Source organism: Ammospiza nelsoni, chromosome 2 (assembly GCF_027579445.1).
Source record: "Ammospiza nelsoni isolate bAmmNel1 chromosome 2, bAmmNel1.pri, whole genome shotgun sequence".
Taxonomy (NCBI): Eukaryota; Metazoa; Chordata; class Aves; order Passeriformes; family Passerellidae; genus Ammospiza; species Ammospiza nelsoni.
Window position 1 is genome coordinate 13615519 of NC_080634.1, and position 21689 is coordinate 13637207.

General features: G+C 34.8%; 1 protein-coding gene across 1 annotated transcript in view; it reads left to right on the forward strand.

Annotated features, from left to right (window-relative positions):
- Positions 1-21689, forward strand: part of NCAM2 (neural cell adhesion molecule 2) — a 272795-nt gene that overhangs the window by 212177 nt on the left and 38929 nt on the right. Inside the window, exons 13-14 of the mRNA XM_059493913.1 lie at positions 12809-12928; positions 14945-15066. Of these exons, the coding sequence (XP_059349896.1) occupies positions 12809-12928; positions 14945-15066 (242 nt within the window). The remainder of the gene's footprint in view (positions 1-12808; positions 12929-14944; positions 15067-21689) is intronic.

Below are 21689 nucleotides of genomic sequence, written 5' to 3' on the forward strand. Positions count from 1 at the left end.
ATTACTTTGAGAATCTTCAAGGCAAAATTCATTAATTTCTACTGCAAGCTGCAAAAGCAGAAGGAAAAATGCCTTCATCAGCCTGTCCCAGGAGAAAAAATCATCTAGAGACATTTAATTCCTTGTCATATCTGTCAGATTTGACTGCCTATGGCATGAATTGTGATCACATTCAGTTCAACAATAACAGTTACTATTCGTGAGGAGTGTTTGTTCCTTTCTGGAATACTATGTATGAACACCACAAATCTAGAAGTGCCTGAAGACTCAGAGGTTTTTTGTCTCTGTTAAGTGGTGGTATAAGCCATTCAGAAAAAAAAAATTCTGTGTCATGAACTGAGCTTTAGGATCTGGTTCTTCATTTATCAGACTGTTAGGCAGGGAGTTTAAGAACAGCAAAATCGTGGATCAAAAATCCCTATAAAGCTTGACCCCAAAAATCTATTGTTGCTTTATACCCAACTTTTTTATTATGTCATATTTATTATCTTTGTCAAATTGACTAAAATTAGTATTTTCATTTGGGAAATTGCCCATTTTCAGTTGGCAATAATTGTTAATATTTTCAAAAAATTTGTGAATCATACCTCTTATCAGTTAATATCTAATGATATTGATAAATATCAATATCATTATCATTATTGATAAATATCAATATCATATCGCTATTGATAAACCTAAACTCTTTTTTTTTTCAATATAAACTGAGTATTTAGTTTGATTCAAAAATAGTTTTCTCAACTTAAAGCCTACTTTGAAATTACAAGAAGGCAGTAATTGCATATATATATATGTACGTATACTATTAAGCTATAATGTTGTAAGACCTGATACAAATAATATGAATAAAAAGTGCCGATTTTTTTTTTTAAATCCTAATTCTTGGAATAAAATGGCATTATGCGATTTGCCAATAAAATTTTCAATGGCAAGCTGTCATAAAAAAACCCAAAAGTGAAAGGATGTATGCAGCTTTATAACTGCTATAGGCTGCTAATAAATGTGAGGACAAAAAGCACTTTTTATCAAGTTTAATTTGTGTATATGCCTGCATGTAAGAAAGTTATTCAGCTCTTTAATTCTGTCTCTATACTAATTTTGGCCTCCATCCAAATCTTTGAGTAAAAGTCTCTTGTGGTTGAAAAGGTTGAACTGTAAATGTCTTAAACTAAATTATATGGATGGATTAGAGAGACTGAAAAGTGAGAATTGTAAAGGGAAAACGATGTTTAAACATCTTAGGTTTTTATACAGACCTGAAACATCAGGAAAATGAGATGTACTCTTCACATTTAAAGGTGAATAAAATGTCATGAGAAGTGAAGAGAATCCAGACAATTTACTGCACAGCATGAGTTCATAACTAAAAGCAATTAAGTTTGATGCAAATATAACCACTATATGAACTTACTCTTTTTTTCCTGGTAATTCTGTGTTTGTAATTGCATTTGGTCAACCAGTCAAAGCTCATTGCACAATGTGATTTATGGTTTTCTCAAGACAGAGACTTAAAAATCTGTAGGAACAAATGGAAGATACTTAGATTGCAAGAAGAGTATGTAGTAAATATTTTAATAACAAATTAAATGGAGAAACAGTCATTCCAAATGTATTTCACCTGGTGCTGTTGTTGTGATAACTCTGGTCTATTTCCTATTTAGACCTTTCAGGCTTTTCATAACTGCACCCTCTCACGTAAATTTATGGTGAACAGCTAATCTGATGTAAAGGTCTTGCTGACGTGGCTTGTAAAGGTAAATCTGGTTAAGCAGAGAGTGATGCAGTGCAGTACTGGGTATGAAGAGCTGATAAATGAGACACATGGTGCAGCTGCAAATTTTGCCTTTCAAGTGTATTGTATTCATCCACATTTATTGTACATTGCTTGTCTACTTAGAGAAAGGTAAGGTGCATTTATGGAATATTTATGTGTATATAAACTTCTGCTGCACTTCGTAATACAAAATAGAGAAGTGCTCCAGGATGACAGAGTATTCTTTAAGTATTTTCAAGGTCATTGAAAGACAGAGTGGTTATGAATAGAGCTCTCCTTCAGCCACATAAAAGAATGAGCAGCAGAACAATAGCATGGCCCTATCTGTATTACATTTCACAATATCTATAAATCAATCTCTTTATGACTTTTTTTTCTGTTTCCCCATTTCTTTCTTCATTGGTAAGAAATAAATTATAGTATATAGGAGTAGGATGGGGATGAGGAGGAAAGTTGTGAAGGAAAATTATCTTTGCATTTAAGAAGCAAAAGAACAGTTCTTGAAGTCATCATTCATGTCAGACTTGAGGTCTTTCTGTTTACAGAGTAGGAAATGTTAGGAAAGACACATTTAGGATCATAAAAATCCTTCTGTGGTTATTGCAGAAATCAGGAACTGCTTTGTTCTTCAAGTAGTGGTGGTTAGGTTTTTGCCAGCTCCTGAATTGGGTAACACAGCAAGTAGACTTTCTTTTCCTCACACTTTGCATGCTCCAGACTTGAAAACTGTGTGGCTTACAGGAGTGAAAGACAATTCCTGTGTCAGAACCTGCTTCTTAGGCAGCTCCAAGGCTGCAGCAACTTAAGTGAGCAAAGTCATACATATTTTACATATTCTGTTTATTACTGTTAGGAAGCAGAATTAAATTGAAATTTAAAATGTTGGAATTTTAAATAGCAGTCTTAATTGAAAGACAAGTCTTGCTAATATGAATTTACCTATGAAAAATTCTCTGCTTCTTTAAGCATAGTATTTAAAATATTCATTCCCTGTGCTCTCAGCTATTCCTTTGGCTTACCATTAAGAACTTGTGAATTCTCAACATCTGTTTTGTTTCACTATAAGAGTACTGATATATTTGTAGTAATGGGCAGTTTAGGTCCATCTGATTAAGGAAAGCCACATCTAATTTGTATATAATAACACAGTACAGTTTTTGTAACCCCATAAGAAAACTAGTGAATTGTATTTTATTACACAAAACATCCTAAATATGTTGTAAAGCTTCATAGGAAGAACAAATTGTAGCTCCGCAGAACTTTGCTGACAATAGGAAGTGCAGTTGTTAAAATCTTTTTTTTTTAGACTTTGGAGGCATTTTGGCCGCAGCAACTCCCTGCAGTGCTACAGGCTGGGGCAGAATGGCTGCAAAGCTGCCCTGGGGAAAAGGACCTGGGGGTGCTGATCAGCAGTGACTGAACATGAGCCAGCAGTGCCCAGGTGGCCAAGAAAGCCAGTGGCACCTGGCCTGGATCAGGAATGGTGTGGCAGCAGGACCAGGGCAGTGACTGTCCCCTGGGTGGGTGGGAACTGGTGAGGTCACACCTGGAGTCCTGTGCTCACTTTTGGGCTCCTCACTGCCAGAAGAAAATTGAGGGGCTGGAGTGTGGCCAGAGTAGGGAACAGAGCTGGGGAAGGGTCTGGAGCACAAGTCCGGTGAGGAGCAGCTGAGGGAGCTGGGGGTGTTTGATCTGGAGAAGAGGAGGCTCAGGGATGAATTAATCCTTCTCTACAACTCCCTGAGAGGAGGTTATTGCCAGCTGGGGGGCAGTCTCCTCTCCTAGGCAAGTAGTGAACAGGACACAGTCTTAAACTGAAGCAGAGGAAGTTCAGGCTAAGCATCAAAAATAATTTATTTCATTCAAAGGGTTGTTAAACTTTGGAGCAGACTACCCAGGGAGTGGTGATGGAGTCACCATCCCTGGAATTGCTCAAGAAACAAATGGATGTGGCAGCTGACAAAGTTGCAATCAGTCAGAGCTTGGACTTGATCTCAGCAGTCTTTTCCAACTGAAGTGATTCTGTGATTTTTGTTGTTTTTCTTTGTGTTTGGTTTTTGTTTGTTTGGGTGGGTTTTTCTTTGGTTGGGTTTTTTTTTTTTTTTTGTGGGTTTGGTTTCTTTTTGTTGTTTTTTGATTAAAAAAGAATATATTTAGTCCAATAATCAATAACTACTTCAGGATAAGCTGCTAATTTAGACCTGAGTTTCACCCTGATGTATTAAATCAGTCGCCAGGACCTTCAGATGACAAACTGTGTGTGTTTACTACACCATGAACTAGTGCATACACATTCAACAGAACATATCCCAGGTGCACCACAGGAACTAATGTGGGCCTCATTCTCAGAAGATGCAGCTTTTGCCTGCTGTGAATTCAGGAGAAGCCCACCTCACCTTCTGCCCAGGATCTTTTAATAACAAAGAATTCATGGGTGAAATGTAGGAGACCATTTTCAACTCCAGCTTTGTGTTGCAAATTTCAGATGGGATGGAAATCACAACAGGAACTCCACTGTAAGAACAGCAAAAAAAAAAAAAAAAAAAGGCAGGAAAACTGCTATAGAGATTCTAGCTTCTGCCATGTATGAAATAGACTGGGATAGGATACAGTTTGATTTATACTGAGGAATGAGACAAAGTGATACAGCTGCAGCAAGAGTAGAGGAAAGGAAGGTATACATTCATAACTAACTCCTGCCTCCCTGCTCAAAGTATACTTCTTTCTTCAATAATCCAGGTTAGATTCCCAACTTTGATGTAAAACAGGGAATACATAGTAGCATTGCCTACAAGCTAACTATAAATATATTTTTGTAGTCTCTTAATAAATAATCTTATTTTAATTTCTGAGTTTTCTCCCATTAACCATTCTTTTCAGCCTTGAAGGGTATTCAAAGAGAGAAAAAAACAATAGGATAAATGACAGTGTGAATTATTTTAATAAGAGCATTGATTGCCCCTCTGCATTGAGATTACAACAGTTATTTCTTTTACTACAATTTTTAGTATTTTGTGTTCACTCAATAAAGTATACTGACTTAGATATCTTAACTCTGCTGTCTTTCTGTGTTCATATTGCCAATGTAAGCTTGGTGTATTCAATGGCCTTGTATTTTTTTCTTACAGGATAATTTTAAAACTAGTCTCTACAGAAAGTAAATTTGATTAATGAACATGTTTAACTTAATCAGATTTTATATCTAGCAGTATAATTTGTACTACTAAAATTGTAGCAATTATAGTGACATAAATATTTAACAATGAACCCTGCTGAGAACATTAGTCATATGTTAGGAAGCATTTTGAACAATACTTTCCTTTCCCATCATGAAGGGAAGATCTGGTAGAAGTCCAAATCCCCATTGATTTCACTGCATTCATTTATTGTTTCATTAAACTTTTTAGTATAGTCCTTTTCAAGTGTCTGGCTGCTTCTCCAAGCAAAATCTTACCATTAAGAATTTTGCAATATTTTTATAGCAGAGGGCAAAATGTTCCAAGAACCAAAATAGTTTTCCCCTTTAATTTAGAGAATCAGAAAATTTGGTTGGCAGGAATACCTGGTATTTATCTGGTCCAACCTCTGGCTTGAATGACTACTGCCAGTCTCAGATCAGATCAGGTGTGGTTTTGTCTAACTCAGTTTTGAGTCCCAGGGATGGAGATTCCTCAAAAAAACCCCAAAAAACTGCAGTCACTTTTTCTAAGGACTGTGCTAAAGTTCACCAGTTTCCATGAGATCCAGAATTTGCGTTGATCAAATTAATGGTTCTAAATGCTGTGATAGGAAACTGTTAGACATCATTGAATATTGTTTAAATTATTGTCTGATAAGTTGCAACACTACAAAACACTGACAATGCTGTGCACACTCAGAGAAAAAAATATAAAATATTTCTTAAAAACTTGTTCCAAAACACTTATTAAATAAATAAAATTAAGGGCTAATGAGTACTGGGAGGAGACCTGACACTTTAAAAGAGATAATTCAAAGAGAATTTGTTTTTGAAATGTATTTGAATTGTGTGATTTTAAAGCTGAGAAAGTATTTCCATTTTTACCTATTGCATACTGTAAAGAATTTTTTTCATTCAGGATGCTTTTTTCTAGTTTAATAAGATCTTCTTACAGGGAATATCAGTTGTTTCAAGAACTCCCTATCCTGAACTTTATATTTAATGGTACTTAAAAAAGTTTTTAATTGTCCATTCTTTCTTTATCCACTCCTTTTCCTCTTCCATTTCCTTCTCTCTTTTCCCTTTCCTATTCTTTGACTTGAATTTCCCTTTCCTTTAATATCCACAAGTGCCTTTTGTGGAAGTTGACTGCATTTTTCAAGATTTGGTATTAAGCAGCTGGCTTGGTCATCATAAAGGTAGTCAAAGAAATATAGAAATAAAAACCTGGAGAAAGAAGTATTAAAGAGTGTATATTGTAAATATAAATTCCATTGTAGTGGTGATGGGAAACAGAATCTGTCAAAGCTAGATCCTGGTTGCACTTGATTGCTGATAGGATGCTAATCAGTAATCAGTAAAAGTGGAAGGATTTTTTCGTTAAATATTTGATTTTATTGTCAAATCAGTATAACAGAAAAATTTGAAGAATATATCAAGATAATATGGCTTAATTTATCATTTGAAGTACAGATATTTTTTGTAAACCTATAGCCTAGAAATAGTATATGCATTAACTTTTTTTTTTTTTTAATTACTGCATAGGTGATTTTATTTGTATGCAATTCCTGCAAGTATCTTTCTGTTCTGAACAAAGCTGTGCAAGGTTTACTGATCTGATAATCTATCTCAATTGATTGCTTTTGTTCCAGGAATGTTTTCCTTTTTTTCCCTGTGTGCTCTGCTGTTATTCTGATTAAAACCAAGTTGAATTAAGGGTGCTTTTTTAAATAAATAAACTTCTAAAGAAAATATATTCATTTTTATACCTGAAGTTTGTTAAAAGAAGAATCCCATCTTCTGGATTCATGAAGATTCAATATATTATAAATTATGTTGTCAATCCCCAAATTTGCTCTTTTCTAGACACTTTAGTTTACACTCATGCTTGCTTTATTTTCATTAATTTATAGTACTGTGCATTTTGTCACTATGATTTTCCCATGGATTACTTAACCTTTTCTGGCTAGTTTTTTTCTCAGTAGAAATAGGTATCAAAGAAAATCCCTGAATAGGGATGCTACTTTTGGTTCAGTTTGTATAGTGATATCTCAAAATCCAGCCCAGTAAAATTAAAAATTAAATACATGGAAGAAAGGAGCTTAACATGGTAATTGTATTTTAATGTGTTATATATTAATATTAATAAAATATTACAGCTAATTTTTTTGCCAAATGCATTTTTAATGTTAGCTACTGAAAAGTGTTTTGTAAACAAATTACTCAAGTTAGTGAACATTAGATTATATTAATTATACCTGATCTACTACACTGTGTATCTCTATTCATGGGTTTTTATTTGTATTCACAGTTAAATAAATGGCTAATACTTTTATTCCAAAATAACGTAATAATTATACATTATAGTGCAGAGAAAGATGGAAATTCTGGGAACAGAACCATTTTATCTGATTATTAAAATGATGACATTTGTTTCTGGTGTTTTAGGGAATTAAAGTTAGATATTGTCGCCAATTTATGACAGTGATTTCACTGACAGTATGATTTGCTATCATTATCTTTATTTCATAGAATGTGCAACTTGAAATATTTTCATTATTAAAGTTCATTTATTTGTGTTAGCTGAATTCTGACAGTTATAGCCAGATGCTTGAATGAGTATTTATGAAATTAATTGTTATTTGTGCAAGTCAGACAGATGGAACTGACACAGCCTGGCTCTTTCTGCATATGAATTAACATTTTGTCTATTGTGTAGCAAAATCCTTTTTTTATTTTTTCCCCTGTATTTCTCCCCTGTGGCAATTTTTAACTTCATTCTGTCAATATTTCTCTGAGCTAACTGTGAGTCTCAGCTGGAAAAAAGAGGTTATATACTCTTCCTCCTACTGTACAAACACATAGAATAAACAAAACAGTTGTTGCTCATCCCAGGCAGACAGATTTTGGGCAAAGTTCCTCATATTCTGTGACATCTACAGGAGTCTCAGACATTTGTACAGAACCTTATTACTTTATCACCTCAAGTTGCACACTGCTGTCTTCCCATCACTTTTTCTCCTGCCCTTAAAAGAACATGAATCATCACCACAATCCTCTTTAAGCTTCATAAAAATGCTATTCATTTTTTTTTTTTTCCTCTGAAAGATATTCAGGTATTTCCAGGGGACTCAGTTTTTCCTTGAGAGTAGTAAAATAATGAGTAATAGGTGCAGCAAAGTGCTGTTAAATCAAAACACTCCACTCATTAACATGCACAGTAGTCAGGCTGCACACATCCTCTGCAGTGATATAGATTCAGATTAAAGGGAGAGAAGTGAGAAAAAAAACCCAAACCATCCTCAAGTTTGTAATGCTTCTTTGACAGAAATTTCACTCTGCCACCACAATCTCACATATATAGGAGTGAAGATGTTGTTTCAGCAACAGTGTCTCAGCTACTTTGTTTCAAAATAAATTTATATCCTTCTTCAGTTAGCTCTGACATCCTCAGGGGATTGAATTTGGAATAACATTGTTCTCTGGAGCAGACACCTCTCCAATGAGAGCAATGGAACAATGTGGTGTTTCCGTTAATTAACCTCATATGAGATCCACTTTGGGATTAACGTAGAGGAACTGTACTGCAAGCTCCCTTAACCTTCTTTTCCTTGGTGATGGTTTATGTAATATATCACAATTCTTAAAAGGTTTCTGAGGCAGATTACTTCAGTGAAAAGACAATTTAATATGCCAGACATTTTTCCTCTCGTTCTGCTGTAATAAAGTAACATAAACAACCTACCCTGGACCAGAGAAGCAGCTGGGGAATTTTGTTTCGGTTTTACTGACTTGGATTTATGGTACAATTTATTTCACAACAAATCTTGTGTTAGATGCTGCTTTCCCATGGTTCATTTTGACAGCAGTTAAAATTCTGAGACAATAAAAGGAAGTTTTCTAGATGAAATGCTTGCAAGCTGTATTTTAAATAGTATTAAGTTCTTCATTTTTTTCTAACATATTTCTGTGGGCTTTTTTCTGTACTGAGTTAATTTTTTCAATTTATTAGATTTGCTTGCAAATTACGAGAATCTATATAATAAAAAAAGGACTTTATACTTAGTGTTGCTTAAACTTTAGGATTAACCTATTATAACATAATCGGTTAAACTTCATTTTTTATTCAGTAAGGTTTAATTATTTTCTGTTGTTGTGTTTCTTTTTAACTTCTGATTGACAAAATTAGAAAACCAAACTAGCAACAATATTTGTGGCATATCTTGCCAAAACTATTAATAATTCTGTATTAAAGCCTTAATATAGCATACTAAACCAAAGCCAATATACATAGTATCTTCTTGTGTCATATTGTCCTCCAAGGCTACCTTGAGATTTAAAGCCTCACTTATAAATGGATAACACTAAGCTCTGAGCTGTTGTGCACCATGTTAATTTATTAATTAACAAACTTAAATTAGATAATTTATTTAATTTGGAAAGCTCACAAGTGACTGCTCTGCTTTTCCCTCTTTGGAGTATTCCTTCCAAATCTACTCCTCAATCTAACTAGTCACTATGTGAATTATCTCGGCAAAATCAATCCACAAAATTGAATTATTCAGTTAAAACTCACAGATACTGGGATTAGCAAGAAAATATCTACTGATAAACAGCCAGAAGAAACTGGAAAATCTCCTGTGATACTCTGAAAGAAAGGGATTTCACATTCGGTATATCTGGAACTTGATATCCATCAATAATTATGCCAATGCCATAATGTAAATACATGGTATGCAGTGGACTGGTTCTTTTCACATTTATGCACTAAATGTGAAAGAAATAAAAAAATATCCATTGTGCCCAGGGCTATTTTCATGTGAGAAAAAATTATTTGTATATGGAAAGATGAATAAGCTGATTTTATACTTAAATAACAGAAACAGACATTATAAAAAGGAACTTAACTAATTTATGAAGTATTTTCTTCCATTCTCAACTGCTAGCAAGCAGTGAAATTTTCGTTTCTCTTAGATTAATCTTCAGTCCTGCACTTTTGTTACACTCTTTGTGACAACTTCTTAATCTTAATTACTCCAAGTATTCTTTTACAACTGGAGTATGTATTCTAATCCAGAATGTTTCTTTGTTTTCAGAAGTTATTATTTTTTCCTACATATTTGATATATGCACCTCACACCATCACTGATACTGAGTCCAGTTTTTGAGGACATATTATGGTAACAGATATGTCTGGGTTAATTCCACAAATGTAATTGCAAAAGTCATTGTGTCTAGATACATAGTTCTGTGCAGGGGATTCTAAATTATATATCTATAAATATATATATTTATAAGGTATATAAAGAATATATGATTCTTTGAATACTGCATATATAAGAAATTTTATTCATTTCTATAGGTCCCAGGGGTGCTTATAAAATTGGATCCTTAGGTTTCATGTAGCTAACACATTTGCATTTTTTTAAATGTAGACTCCTAGTTGTGCTTTTATGTTGTTTAAATTTTAAAAACATTTACAGTAGCACTAATATTTGGTATGCCCTAAGGTTTCTTTTCAGTGAAATTATTCATCCTTGGAAAGTAATCATGGCTGAAAGGGAAGTCAAATACTGCTACTGCTTAGTTAAGTTTTAAATTTCATCGTAACAGAACTCAGTGATATATCTCCTAATTCTATTCTTATTCTCATGATGATACATTATTTTTTCATAACATGATTATACTTGAGACTTCAGTGTTTTTAAATCTCGTAAAATGATAAAGCTAAAGCATGCTAGAAGACATACAATTCTACTGCTCTATTTACAAGAAAACAATTATGTTTCAATGGCAAATTCATGCAAAATGCCCATAAGAGAGTGTGAAATGTAGAAGTTACTGTTTTTCCAAATTAATTAAATCTCTTTAGCTTCACATTTAATGGGAAATCTGTCGGACTGCTGTAGAAACTAAAGAAGTAGAAATTCTAATAAATCTGCACTGAAAAGAATAACAAAGAGTATGGACAGAAATAATTATGCCTTCATTGGATATACGACTTGAAGGCCTAAAGCAACTAAAAAAATCCTTCGGTTTAATGAAAAAAATTAGGCTCCCTAGGGACTGTGAAAGATACTACTCTTTTTTAGGATGTTACATTTCTACAACCACTTGCCAAGTGCAGGGGCAGAATGACCTCCCTGCTCCTGCTGGCCACACTGTTCCTGACACAGGCCAGGAGCCTTTGGCCTTCTTGGCCACCTGGGCACACTGCTGGCTCATGTTCATGTCAGCCAGTGCCCCCAGGGCCCTTTCTGCCTGGGCACTGTCCAACTGCAGTGTCCCCAGCCTATAATGCTGCAGGGGGTTATTGTGGTCAAAATGCAGGACTTGGCACTTGGATTAATTAAGCTCCATCCCATTGGACTGTGCCCATCCATCCAACTGATCCAGGTCTCTCTGCAGAGCCCTCCTTTCTTCCAACAGATCGACACAGACTCTCAGCTTAGTGTCATCTGCAAATTTACTAATGAAGGACTCACTAGTCTCATCCTTGTAATCAGTAAAAATACTGAACAGAGCAGGCCCCAGCCCAGAGCCCTGAGGGACACCCCTGGTGGCTGCCCCCAGCTGGATGCAGCACCCTCACCAGCACTCTCTGGGCCCGGCCATGCAGCCAGTTCTGAACCCAGCACAGAGTGCTCCTGTCCAAGCCCTGGGCTGCAGCTTTTCCAGGGCTGTGCTGTGGGACACAGTGTCATAGGCCTTGCTGAAGTCCAAACAGACAACATCTACAGCCTTTCCTGCATCCACCGGGCAGGTGACCTGGTCATAAAAGGAGTTCATCACATGTTGTTCCCACTGCTGCTCAGGGAGTGGAGTCTTTCCCATTCTCCAGGGCGTCCCTCCCATGGGAGACATTTCTCCATGAACTGCACCAAACTGAGTCCATCTCATGGAAACAGTTCTCCATTAACTTCTCCAGTGTGGATCACTCTTGCCCAGGATCAATTCTTTAAGGACAGGCTGCTTCAGCGTGGTTCCCCCACAGAGTCATAAATCCTACCAGGAAACCTGCAGCAGCATGGGATCCTGGAATGGGTCTGCAGGTCCCTGCCAGGAGCCTGTTCCAGCACAGGCTTCCCACACAGGAAAAGCCCTGTCTTAGCATCCATCTGCTCTGGTTTGTGCCTCTTCCATGGGCTGCAGGTGGAACTCTGCATCCCCATGGTCTCCCATGGGCTGTAGGGGAACAGCTGCATCCACATGGGCTGCACCATGGGCTGAAGGGGAATCTCTGGAGTTCTGGAGCAACTCCTGCCCCTCCTTCTGCACTGACCCAGGTGTCTGCAGGGCTGTTCCTCTCACACCCTCATCCTGCTCTTTTCTGGCCACAAATACATCTGCACAATAACTTTTTTCCTTCTTAAATACGTGGTCACAGAAGGCTGTTGTCACTGATGGGCTCAAGCCTGGCCAGCAGTGGGTCAAGCCTGGAGCCAGCTGGGATTGGCTCTGTCAGACGAGGGAGAAGCTTCTGGAACCTTCTAAGAGAAGTCAACCCTGCAGCAGCCTCGCTACCCAAAACTTGGGTGTGCAAACCCAATACACTGTGCTCACAATCTGAATATAAGATATTGCTCCCCATCAAGGTCCTTAATTGTTGCCCAACACTGACTTCACTGTTCCTTCAGAAATTTAGCTTGCTCAGTCACAACAATGATTTTATGCAGATGAAAAACGGGACTACTAGCACTCAACAAAAAAGCTGATGTACTGTGATAAAACCAATGTACTGTCAGAATATGAGGCTTATTATTTACAAGTGAAGAAAGCAAATTATGAATTTTTCTTACTTTTCTTTTTATAAATTTATTAGTTCGTCAAGTTTTATTCTTTTTTTTTCCCTTTAGCTATGGTTGTTCTGAGCAATTTGGAACCAAATACAACCTATGAAATCAAAGTAGCTGCTGTAAATGGAAAAGGGCAAGGAGAGTACAGCAAAATTGAGATCTTTCAGACCTTACCTGTCCGTGAGTAAAACTTGTGCTGTTAAATTATTATTATTATTATTATTATTATTATTATTATTATTATTATATCTCTAGATTTGAATTATGATCCACTGTAGATAATGTTTCAGGTTTATAATCCACTCTCCTGTATATTATATAAGTTTTTACATTATTTCTCAGAAATCAGGTTTTGTTATTCCACCCTTTCAAGAAGTATGAGTGTACTTAAATTGGAGAATTTATCCCATTATCTTATGTTTTTGAGATCCAGAAAAGCTTTTATTTGATATAATGGAGGACAAACCATCAAAGATACTAGAATAAGAAATTTTTCTATTGTTAACAGTCAGGGTATTATCCACATCTAAGAAGTGAATTGGCCATTTCTGGAGACATTTCTTCACCAAATTATGGTGCTATTGTTCTGCAATTGTCAAGCATCAAATAGAAATCTCTTAAACTATGGAAGAAATTATGAGAATAAATTATTTTAACTATGACTACATGCAAATGAGAAATTCTATGAAACCAATTTTGTATTTTTACTAACTATAGGCCAGAGGTTCAGATTAAACTATTGAGGGCAAATAAAAATTATTTTTGTCAAATTATCTTTAAATAGAAACAACAGTAAATAAATTAAATAAATAGAGAGAAGAAAAGCAAAGGAACTACCAGATGGCAGTGTACAGTAATCAAACAGATATGCTGAAACACATCAGCAGCTACTGCCAGACCAGTCTGTCATAAATCTGTTGCAACAGAACTGTTTCCTGAGTAGGGCATTACTCAGTGTAGCTAATACTGGCTCTAAGGGAGTGAACAACAAAAATAATCTAACTACAAAGAACACAAAATATTTCTGTGATATTAGATTAGATTACATAATTTATATCATATCATATCATATTATATATTATGCTATATTATTATATATTATTATATTTCACTATATTGCATTATTCTTCTGTCCCAAAACAGTAACTTGACAGCTTTCAAATTTCTTTTTCATTGAAGCATATACATATTCTAAATATATTTCAGGACAGAGAAAATAATTTCCTATTACTCCTATATGCATACTTGATGGAAAAATGACAGAAACTGAAAGACATTATACATATATATCTGATAACATTATACATGTTATCTGATAGAAAGCCTGATAAGTTTTGTGTTGTGATCTAAGTAAGTTTATACTTACTTTAATAAGTGCCAAACACAATACAATTATTTCTAAACAAATAGTGTCTCTCTGGGTAAATGCACATTTACAGATATTTTGAAGACCCTTCAATATATGTTCATTTAGCATCTCTTTTTAAAAAATGAAATATAAAAATGCATATAGAAAAAATAATCTGTGAGTTTTTGACTAGGAAAGTGTCTGAAAATGGCTGTTATTCTTTGATTGCATGTTTAAGACTACCTTTATCTTCTTATTATAACTAAGACATTTGGGTTTAGGTTTAAAAATATTATTGTTTACATTTACTCTTGATGTTTACTTCCCTAAGAAGTTGTTATTCCTTGATAACTTTTAATCTAATTTTACTTGGTACATTTATTGGAGAGTAAACTTACTTAAAATTTTAAAACTGTATTGCAATTTAGAAATCTCACATAGGATTAAAGGTTATGGTTAAGTTATGGATGTTTACTTGCAAGAGAGTGTCATTTAAGCTTCAGGGTGAGTAGCAGGTCACCAGCCTTGATGAATTCATGACTAAATGATTTTGGAAGGAAATTCCATTTAAAAGTGTTAGAAGTCAGAAGGTCTCAAAGAAATGAATATTTCTTTCATCCTTCACATAATTTTATTTCCTTGTATGAGGAATCAACAATATAACATATTTCAAGCACAGTACTTAACATTCTTATAAAGTCTGTTTTGTAGTGCCTAGAATGGTCATATTGATTTTAATATTTTGATTAATATTATTATGGACAAGTTTCTTGCTGTAATTTAAGAGTTATCTCACTGGTGATTTATTATTATTATTATTATTGTGTACTGTTTGTTTCCTTATTTAGGGGAGCCAAGCCCCCCTTCAATTCATGGACAACCAGATAGTGGCAAGAGTTTTAAACTCAGCATAACTAAACAAGATGATGGAGGTGCCCCCATACTGGAATATATTGTCAAATACAGAAGTGTAAGTATTTCTTTCAATCAAAATAAATGAAATTATGCTTGTTAATATCTGCTTTTAATGCAGAGAAAATTGTTTATATTATTTTAAATTTGCCAAAGTGGCTTGAATTCTAGAAAATTATTAAAGAAAAAAGCTATAGTATATTTTCTTTTGGAACTAAGTTGCAGCTGTCAGCATATAAAATAAAAATTGGAAAAAACCTAAAAATCAATCAGCTATTTCTAAAGGTATACTGAAAATTCATGTTACCAAGAAAATTATATTCTTTATTTATTGCATAGTAAAAGTGGGACATTTGTGTTCATCTTTTAAAAGCGCAGTAAATTAGCAAACATTTAAATCACACACTTAAAGGGTGCTTGAACAGAAAATTTTTAATCTAATTTAAATGCATCTGTATTGATAAAAAGCTACATTGGAGTGCTCCATATTAGCTGATCACATTTCATATCTTTTGTCTGCCTGAATTCCAAGTCTCATTTTACAAAAGCCATTGTTGGGAATTTTATGAGTTTGAGGGCACATATCTGTTCTTAGGCAACTGTTGGGCAGAGGTTTGTGCATTCTGCCTTCTAGAAAGCTCTGTTTTGGTGTTTTCTCATCAAATCTGGCAAGTTTAGAAAACAGGATTTTCTGCAGTGTATAATACATTTAAAAAATTGTGTAGATTTTTCATTCATGATGTACTGTGTTTAGAAATGATTGGATTGAAGAAGTAGCTGCAGAGCTGGCAAAAGTGACGTATTTCATTCCAGTGTAAATTTTAAAAAAATTTCCTTGTGTAGTACTTTATTGAGTAGACCCATTTTACCTGAGTGTTACAGCAGAATTTCCTGTCCATGAAGAGTCTAGAAAATTGGGAATGTAACATTGGATATCCAGTCATGTTAAATGGAAGGTAGTGAGGACTTTATTTATATACAGAAAGAATCAATTTTTGAGGAAGTGACTATAGAACCTGTTGGACTATTACCAAAAGGAAAAGACAGCTCCTTTATTTGTAATAGTTTTTTGTCACTTTTCCTCATATTTACTATAATGTAACTTTTTGATTATAGTCTAGGGGTTATCTGAATCCTAAACTATTATGTAAAAATACTCTCCTTTGCTGAATTTAACCAAAGAAGATTAATAGTGAAAATTATTTGATAAATATTTGGTAGCACTCTTAGGAGTAGTCTGGGGCAATGACCAGAAGTTATTGTGCTATCACTGATCCCTAAATCTTAATTGACCTTTTTAAATTACTTTCTATCCAATGAATACAGTTGACATAAAAGAACAGTAATAGCAAAGAAGATGAGGGTACTAAATATGCAATACAAGATAAAAATGGAGTTTAACAGGATTGAACTGCTAGTTAGATTACAATGCCTTTGTTTACTGCTGAGTACAAAATAAACAGTTTGGATATAATGCACTCATGCAGCATATGGAATTTAATCTTTTTTATGATTAAAATAAGATAAATTCTTTTGGTTCTATCCCAAAAAGTTTTTGGAAATCTAGTTTTGATCTTGTGTTTTCACTAAGGTACAATATTATAGTATAAAAGATTATTTTTTCTGTGTGGTGTTGGAAGGTAAATGTGCAGTTTAAGCAGTAACTGGAAACTTAAAAGGTTGAAGAATGCTTTTCCTTGGACCTCAAACTCCTTGAACTTCCAATTGAAAAAGCAATTTGAGTAAATTAAAGGCCTTTGTACAACAAAAGAAGCAGAATTTTTTGTGTGTGTGTTTTAATCAGCAAGAATGAATGCTATTTAAAGTTCATAATTATCTGTTGACTGCTTCTCTTCCATCTTCCCCATTGGTCGTGTTTAATTAGCTTTCCTATAACTCTTGCCAGCCTCATTATTAGCACCTGGACCAATGTATTTTCTTGCATGTTTGAAGAGCATTTTTGATAACAACCAATACATCAATGGCTTTTTCTTCAAAAAGTTAATTCACCCATGTATAAGTTTTATACAGATTTTTTTTTAACTGGAGGAAGGACAGCCTTTAATATATTAGAGCAATATTACAGCCTGGTTGAGGGCAAACAGTAAGTTTTTTTCTGGAAATCATGTTTTTCATTCTGTTGAATATTCCTTTCCTAACATCAGTTTCTTCATATTATGGGCAGGAATTACTAACTACAATCAGACTACAGCAGCTTGACATTTTCTTCTCTATTCCAGAGTGTTAGGTACTGTGCAATTTTTATGATTTGCAGCCTCAATTTTTTTCATGCTGTTGCACTAAGAAAGTTGAGACAGCCTGACAAAGCTTCACTGGTGGAGTCTGAGGCTGATGGCGCACATTGACTTCAAAGTTACCTTAGGAAAGAATAGGAAGGGAGAGAGTAAAACAAGGGAAAACTGTTCCCTTGTATCCAGCTGGAAAGAGCAGTGATGGGAATTCTCTAGGGAAGCATCCTGCCTGGTGCCAGAGCTGAAAGCCAGCCACACTTCTCAGAGGAACTCTTTAATATTTTTTCATGGGGGCCAACTCAAACCTCCCTTTGGTTCTTCTGCTTATGGTCCTTCCAAAGTTGGTTGGGACACACATGATGATGTGCTGGTGTTTCACATCAGATGTGAAGCTTTTTCCATATTATTTTCCATAATTTATAAATTATGGAAATGTGTACTCTATTGGTAAGTGGCTGTTATCTGATGGGGCCTTTACCAGGTGCCAGAGTAATAAATTAAAATCAAGAGGGGAGTGTTGACAAGACAAGGAGGGCCAGCAGGAAGGAGCAGTAGGAATAAAGGGGAGAGGCTGTCACAGCAGCTAGGACAGAGAGATAAGAGACAGGCAGGCTTCAAAGCAGCCTTTGGAAAGTGTTGACACTGATTAGCTTGCTTCATAATGCTTAAAAAGAAAGTTCTGAATAGGTGTCTTAACATTTCTGTACTGCCAGGTCACAGAATGCCAGCAGTAAGCTACAAAAACAGGAAAAAAAAAAATAGTATGGGGAGGGGAAGAGGGTTGTTTTTGTTCTTCCCTGGCAGGGTAAATTTTAGTGAACATTTGGAATTAGAATGGAATAATAAAAATAACTCTTTTTTATGATTATGAAACTTTTGATATAAGCAAGTAAAATTTACTAAAGTGACTGGTTTTTGCAGGTCTAAAATTTGTTAAATTTTTTGACCTGTGACAGGGTTACTATTGATGCTCTGAATTTTTGGAGATAAAAGTTTGATAGTTTATGTGCTTTACTCTGAAGCACATTCTCTCTTTTTTGACTGTGTTGATGTGGGACATGTTAACTTTGCTCCTTACTGGTGGGTTCTACAACAAATTTTATAGATATAGAATATTTTAAAAGAGAAAATTTCTTATTTACTCTCACTTTGAGATACCTACCAAGAAACAGGGAAATACTTTTGCTTCTCTAGGTTCCAGTCTACCTGCCAGATCCTCTGAATTTCTGTGTATTTTAAAATCATGTACATTACCAGCTATTTTGTGCTTCGTTCATTATTTGCCCTGAACCTTATTACCAGACCTAAAAATCCCCAACCTGATGTAATTAATTCTTTTGAAGTCACTGCTTTAAATGATTCAATTTTCTTCTGTGAGTATTTATTGATATTTTTTCCTGCCAGCTTTCAAGACAGTGTACGGTCTCATTTTTTCATCACACCATAATAAGTCTGTTTGAGCTGAGCTTTCAGCTCAACAATTTAGAGAGGATGGAGAATAAAGGAAGAGTTGAAGGGGGTTAATCACTTTTTCTCACTTTTTATGAGATCCCAGAGAATGTAATTTAGGATACAATATAGAATGACCAGTAAGGAGAGATGGTATTTTCCAGGCTAGTAAACTGCTGCCTAAACAATGAATTGGCTTTACTGTTGCCAGGTGTGCCCTCAGTTTGAGAAGCAGTCAAGCCATTGTAGACTGGAGTTTTACACTACTTTTGATTGGTTTTGTGGGTTTATTTGTTTCAGGGGAAGTGGGTTTTTTTTCGGTTTTGTCAGGGTATTTAGGTGGTTAGGTTACAGGTGTCTTAAAAACCTAGCTCTTAGACTCTTCTTAAATACATTTGGCTGATGCTTATACTATGAAAAAAAATTGAGCCAAAAATATATAAAGCCAATATTTACACATTTAGGAAATAATGATGTATATTGTAGTTGATTTTGTTGTGTTAATATAAAGCTGAAGAGTAATGCAGGTGGGCAGTGAAATCCCCAGAACTGCCAGTCACCAGCTAGGTTATCAGTGGCCTTTTGTAAACAAGTGTTTCTGCATAATATGAAACAAAATAAGATGTTACTAAAGGAACAGTTTAATCTCTGAGGTTGCAGATCCCATCAGAGTTTCTGTAAATGTGAATTTGTTGCTTGATATTAATGATTATTAAAGACATTTATGTTAATTCACCCCCCAAACTAAACTACTGTTTGTAATTTAGAGGTTTCATTCTTTTTCTTGTATAACACTGTGCTTATGTAAAGCTTTCTAGAAATTTTGAGCATTAATAACAGAACAACCTAATAAGGTTCATAGTGATCTCTTATCATTGTCTTCAGCTCCTTAAGCTACAGTTGAAGGGCTCTGACATTAAATAGGGAGATTTGTGCGAAGATTTACCTGGCAGACCCATGATTTGTATTCTCATCCCTCTTTTTCCATTTCTACACTTGTAGTAAATCAAACATGGACACATTACTGAGCTCTGCTTATGAGAAAGTACTTGAAAATGCAATATAGCTGAAATAACAGCTGTAATGAAGGACATAGAAGTTATTCTCCTTTTTTTGTCTGTTTTTTTTGTTTGTTTTGTTTGTTTTGGGTTTATATTTTGTTTTGTTTTTTGGGGTTGTTTTGGTTTTGTTTGTTTGTTTTATTTTCCATCTTTAAGAAGACATAAACAGACAGTACTCTGCTCAGAAGATTTAATGTCTGTCTTTAGAACACACCTTGCTCTCCAGACACTTTATTCCTCTTCCTCCTTACTTGTATTTGTCACTCTTCAAAACATTTTTGTCTTTGCACTCAGGTCTTGGATTTTGGTTAATTTATCTCAATTCATCCATTTGGTTTCAGTTTCAACTAAATTATGGTATCTCTGGCATAGCATATGCAGGTATCTTGTGACATTTCAGCTCATTCATTATTTTTCACCTGCCCAAACTGTGGAACACCTGCCTTTTCACTTGTTCTTCTGTCTGCAGAAGTGCAACTTAATTCCATTAATGACATAGATTTTTGCACTTCTTTTTCAAAATATAATTGTATCTCTGTTTTCAATGCTGTTTTTTTCTGCAGCAACTGTATTAGCCTGAATCTGTAGTTTCCAACTTTAGGGGTTTTTTTGTCTTTCTCTGTTTCTGAAACCCTTTGGAATTCCCTGGTATATTCACATGGCATCTGTGCACAATACTGAGGTTATGTAGGGAACTTTTGATTCATGTTGGTATTCTTTGAAATCTAGCTGCATTTTTTGTAACTCCTCCCATACCTCACCAATTTCAACAACCATTAAAGTACAGTGCTACATAACACTGCTATTCCTAATATCACTGAGGAGTACTTCCATATGCATTTTGCAATCAGTATTAGCTCCTTCTATTTCAGCAGTGCTATGCAAAAATGTAGTTTAAAAAAGGAGTTTAGTATAGTGACAATGTGAGTGGATTCACTCAGGTGATTGCAATAGAAAGTATCCATCAGGATATGGGAAAATATCCTTAATAGGAAATACTGCTTTCATTGTATGATGAACAAACTGGTTTTACTCCAATGTATGTAAATTTTTCATTATTTTTAACTGACCTACCATTCTGATGTTTTACATTAGTCTAATACTGCACCAGGTAGGAATTTTCACCTGGATGAAAATATTCCTGGAAACGGGTTTTGTTGGATTTTACTCATTCTCAGAACTATCATTTGATAATACCAATGCTAATGCAGACAAAGCAAGAAAGTTTATGAAAAGGTCAAGTCAGTATGGAAAGATCATCAGCCTCAGAGCTGATAACAAATAAATTATTGCAGCAATGCTCACAAGGGAACTTAGTGTATCCTTTATTTTCTGAAGACTGGGCACAAATAAAAAGTAAGTCTAAGAGAACATGATTGGTCCTTGAACTCTCTAAATTAGTTGCTATTTTCTCTGAAACCTGTATCAGTGAAGAGCAAGATGCTTCAGAAAAGAACCTAAATATAAGCTACTGAGTACTGTGCAGCTAAGTTCTACTTTCTGGTATTTTAAGTTTGTCTGAATTTAAATTTTTCCATATGGTTTTATGGGAAAAAACATAGACCCACTGATTGGGTCTATGTTTCTGTAGGGGTTGGATGGCCAGGATCTGTCTCTCAAGAGATATTTGAGCCATGCTATTGTACCTCAGTGTCTTGTAAGGGTAGGACTGCATGGATTCTTGCTGACTGTTATTGGCTGTCCTTTGAACAAGATGACTTTTTTGTTTGGCAATATATATTGTTTCATCCTTCTACCTATTAATAATTGTGTAATTTCTATTTGTATAAAAAATAGATGTATTATGCACTCAAAGTAGCGATTGCAAAGGTAAGAACTCCAGGTTTATGAAATGCCAGAATTTAGTTTGCAATCTAAGTCCTCATTTGCTCTCTATGTATAGATGTCTTAATTACCTG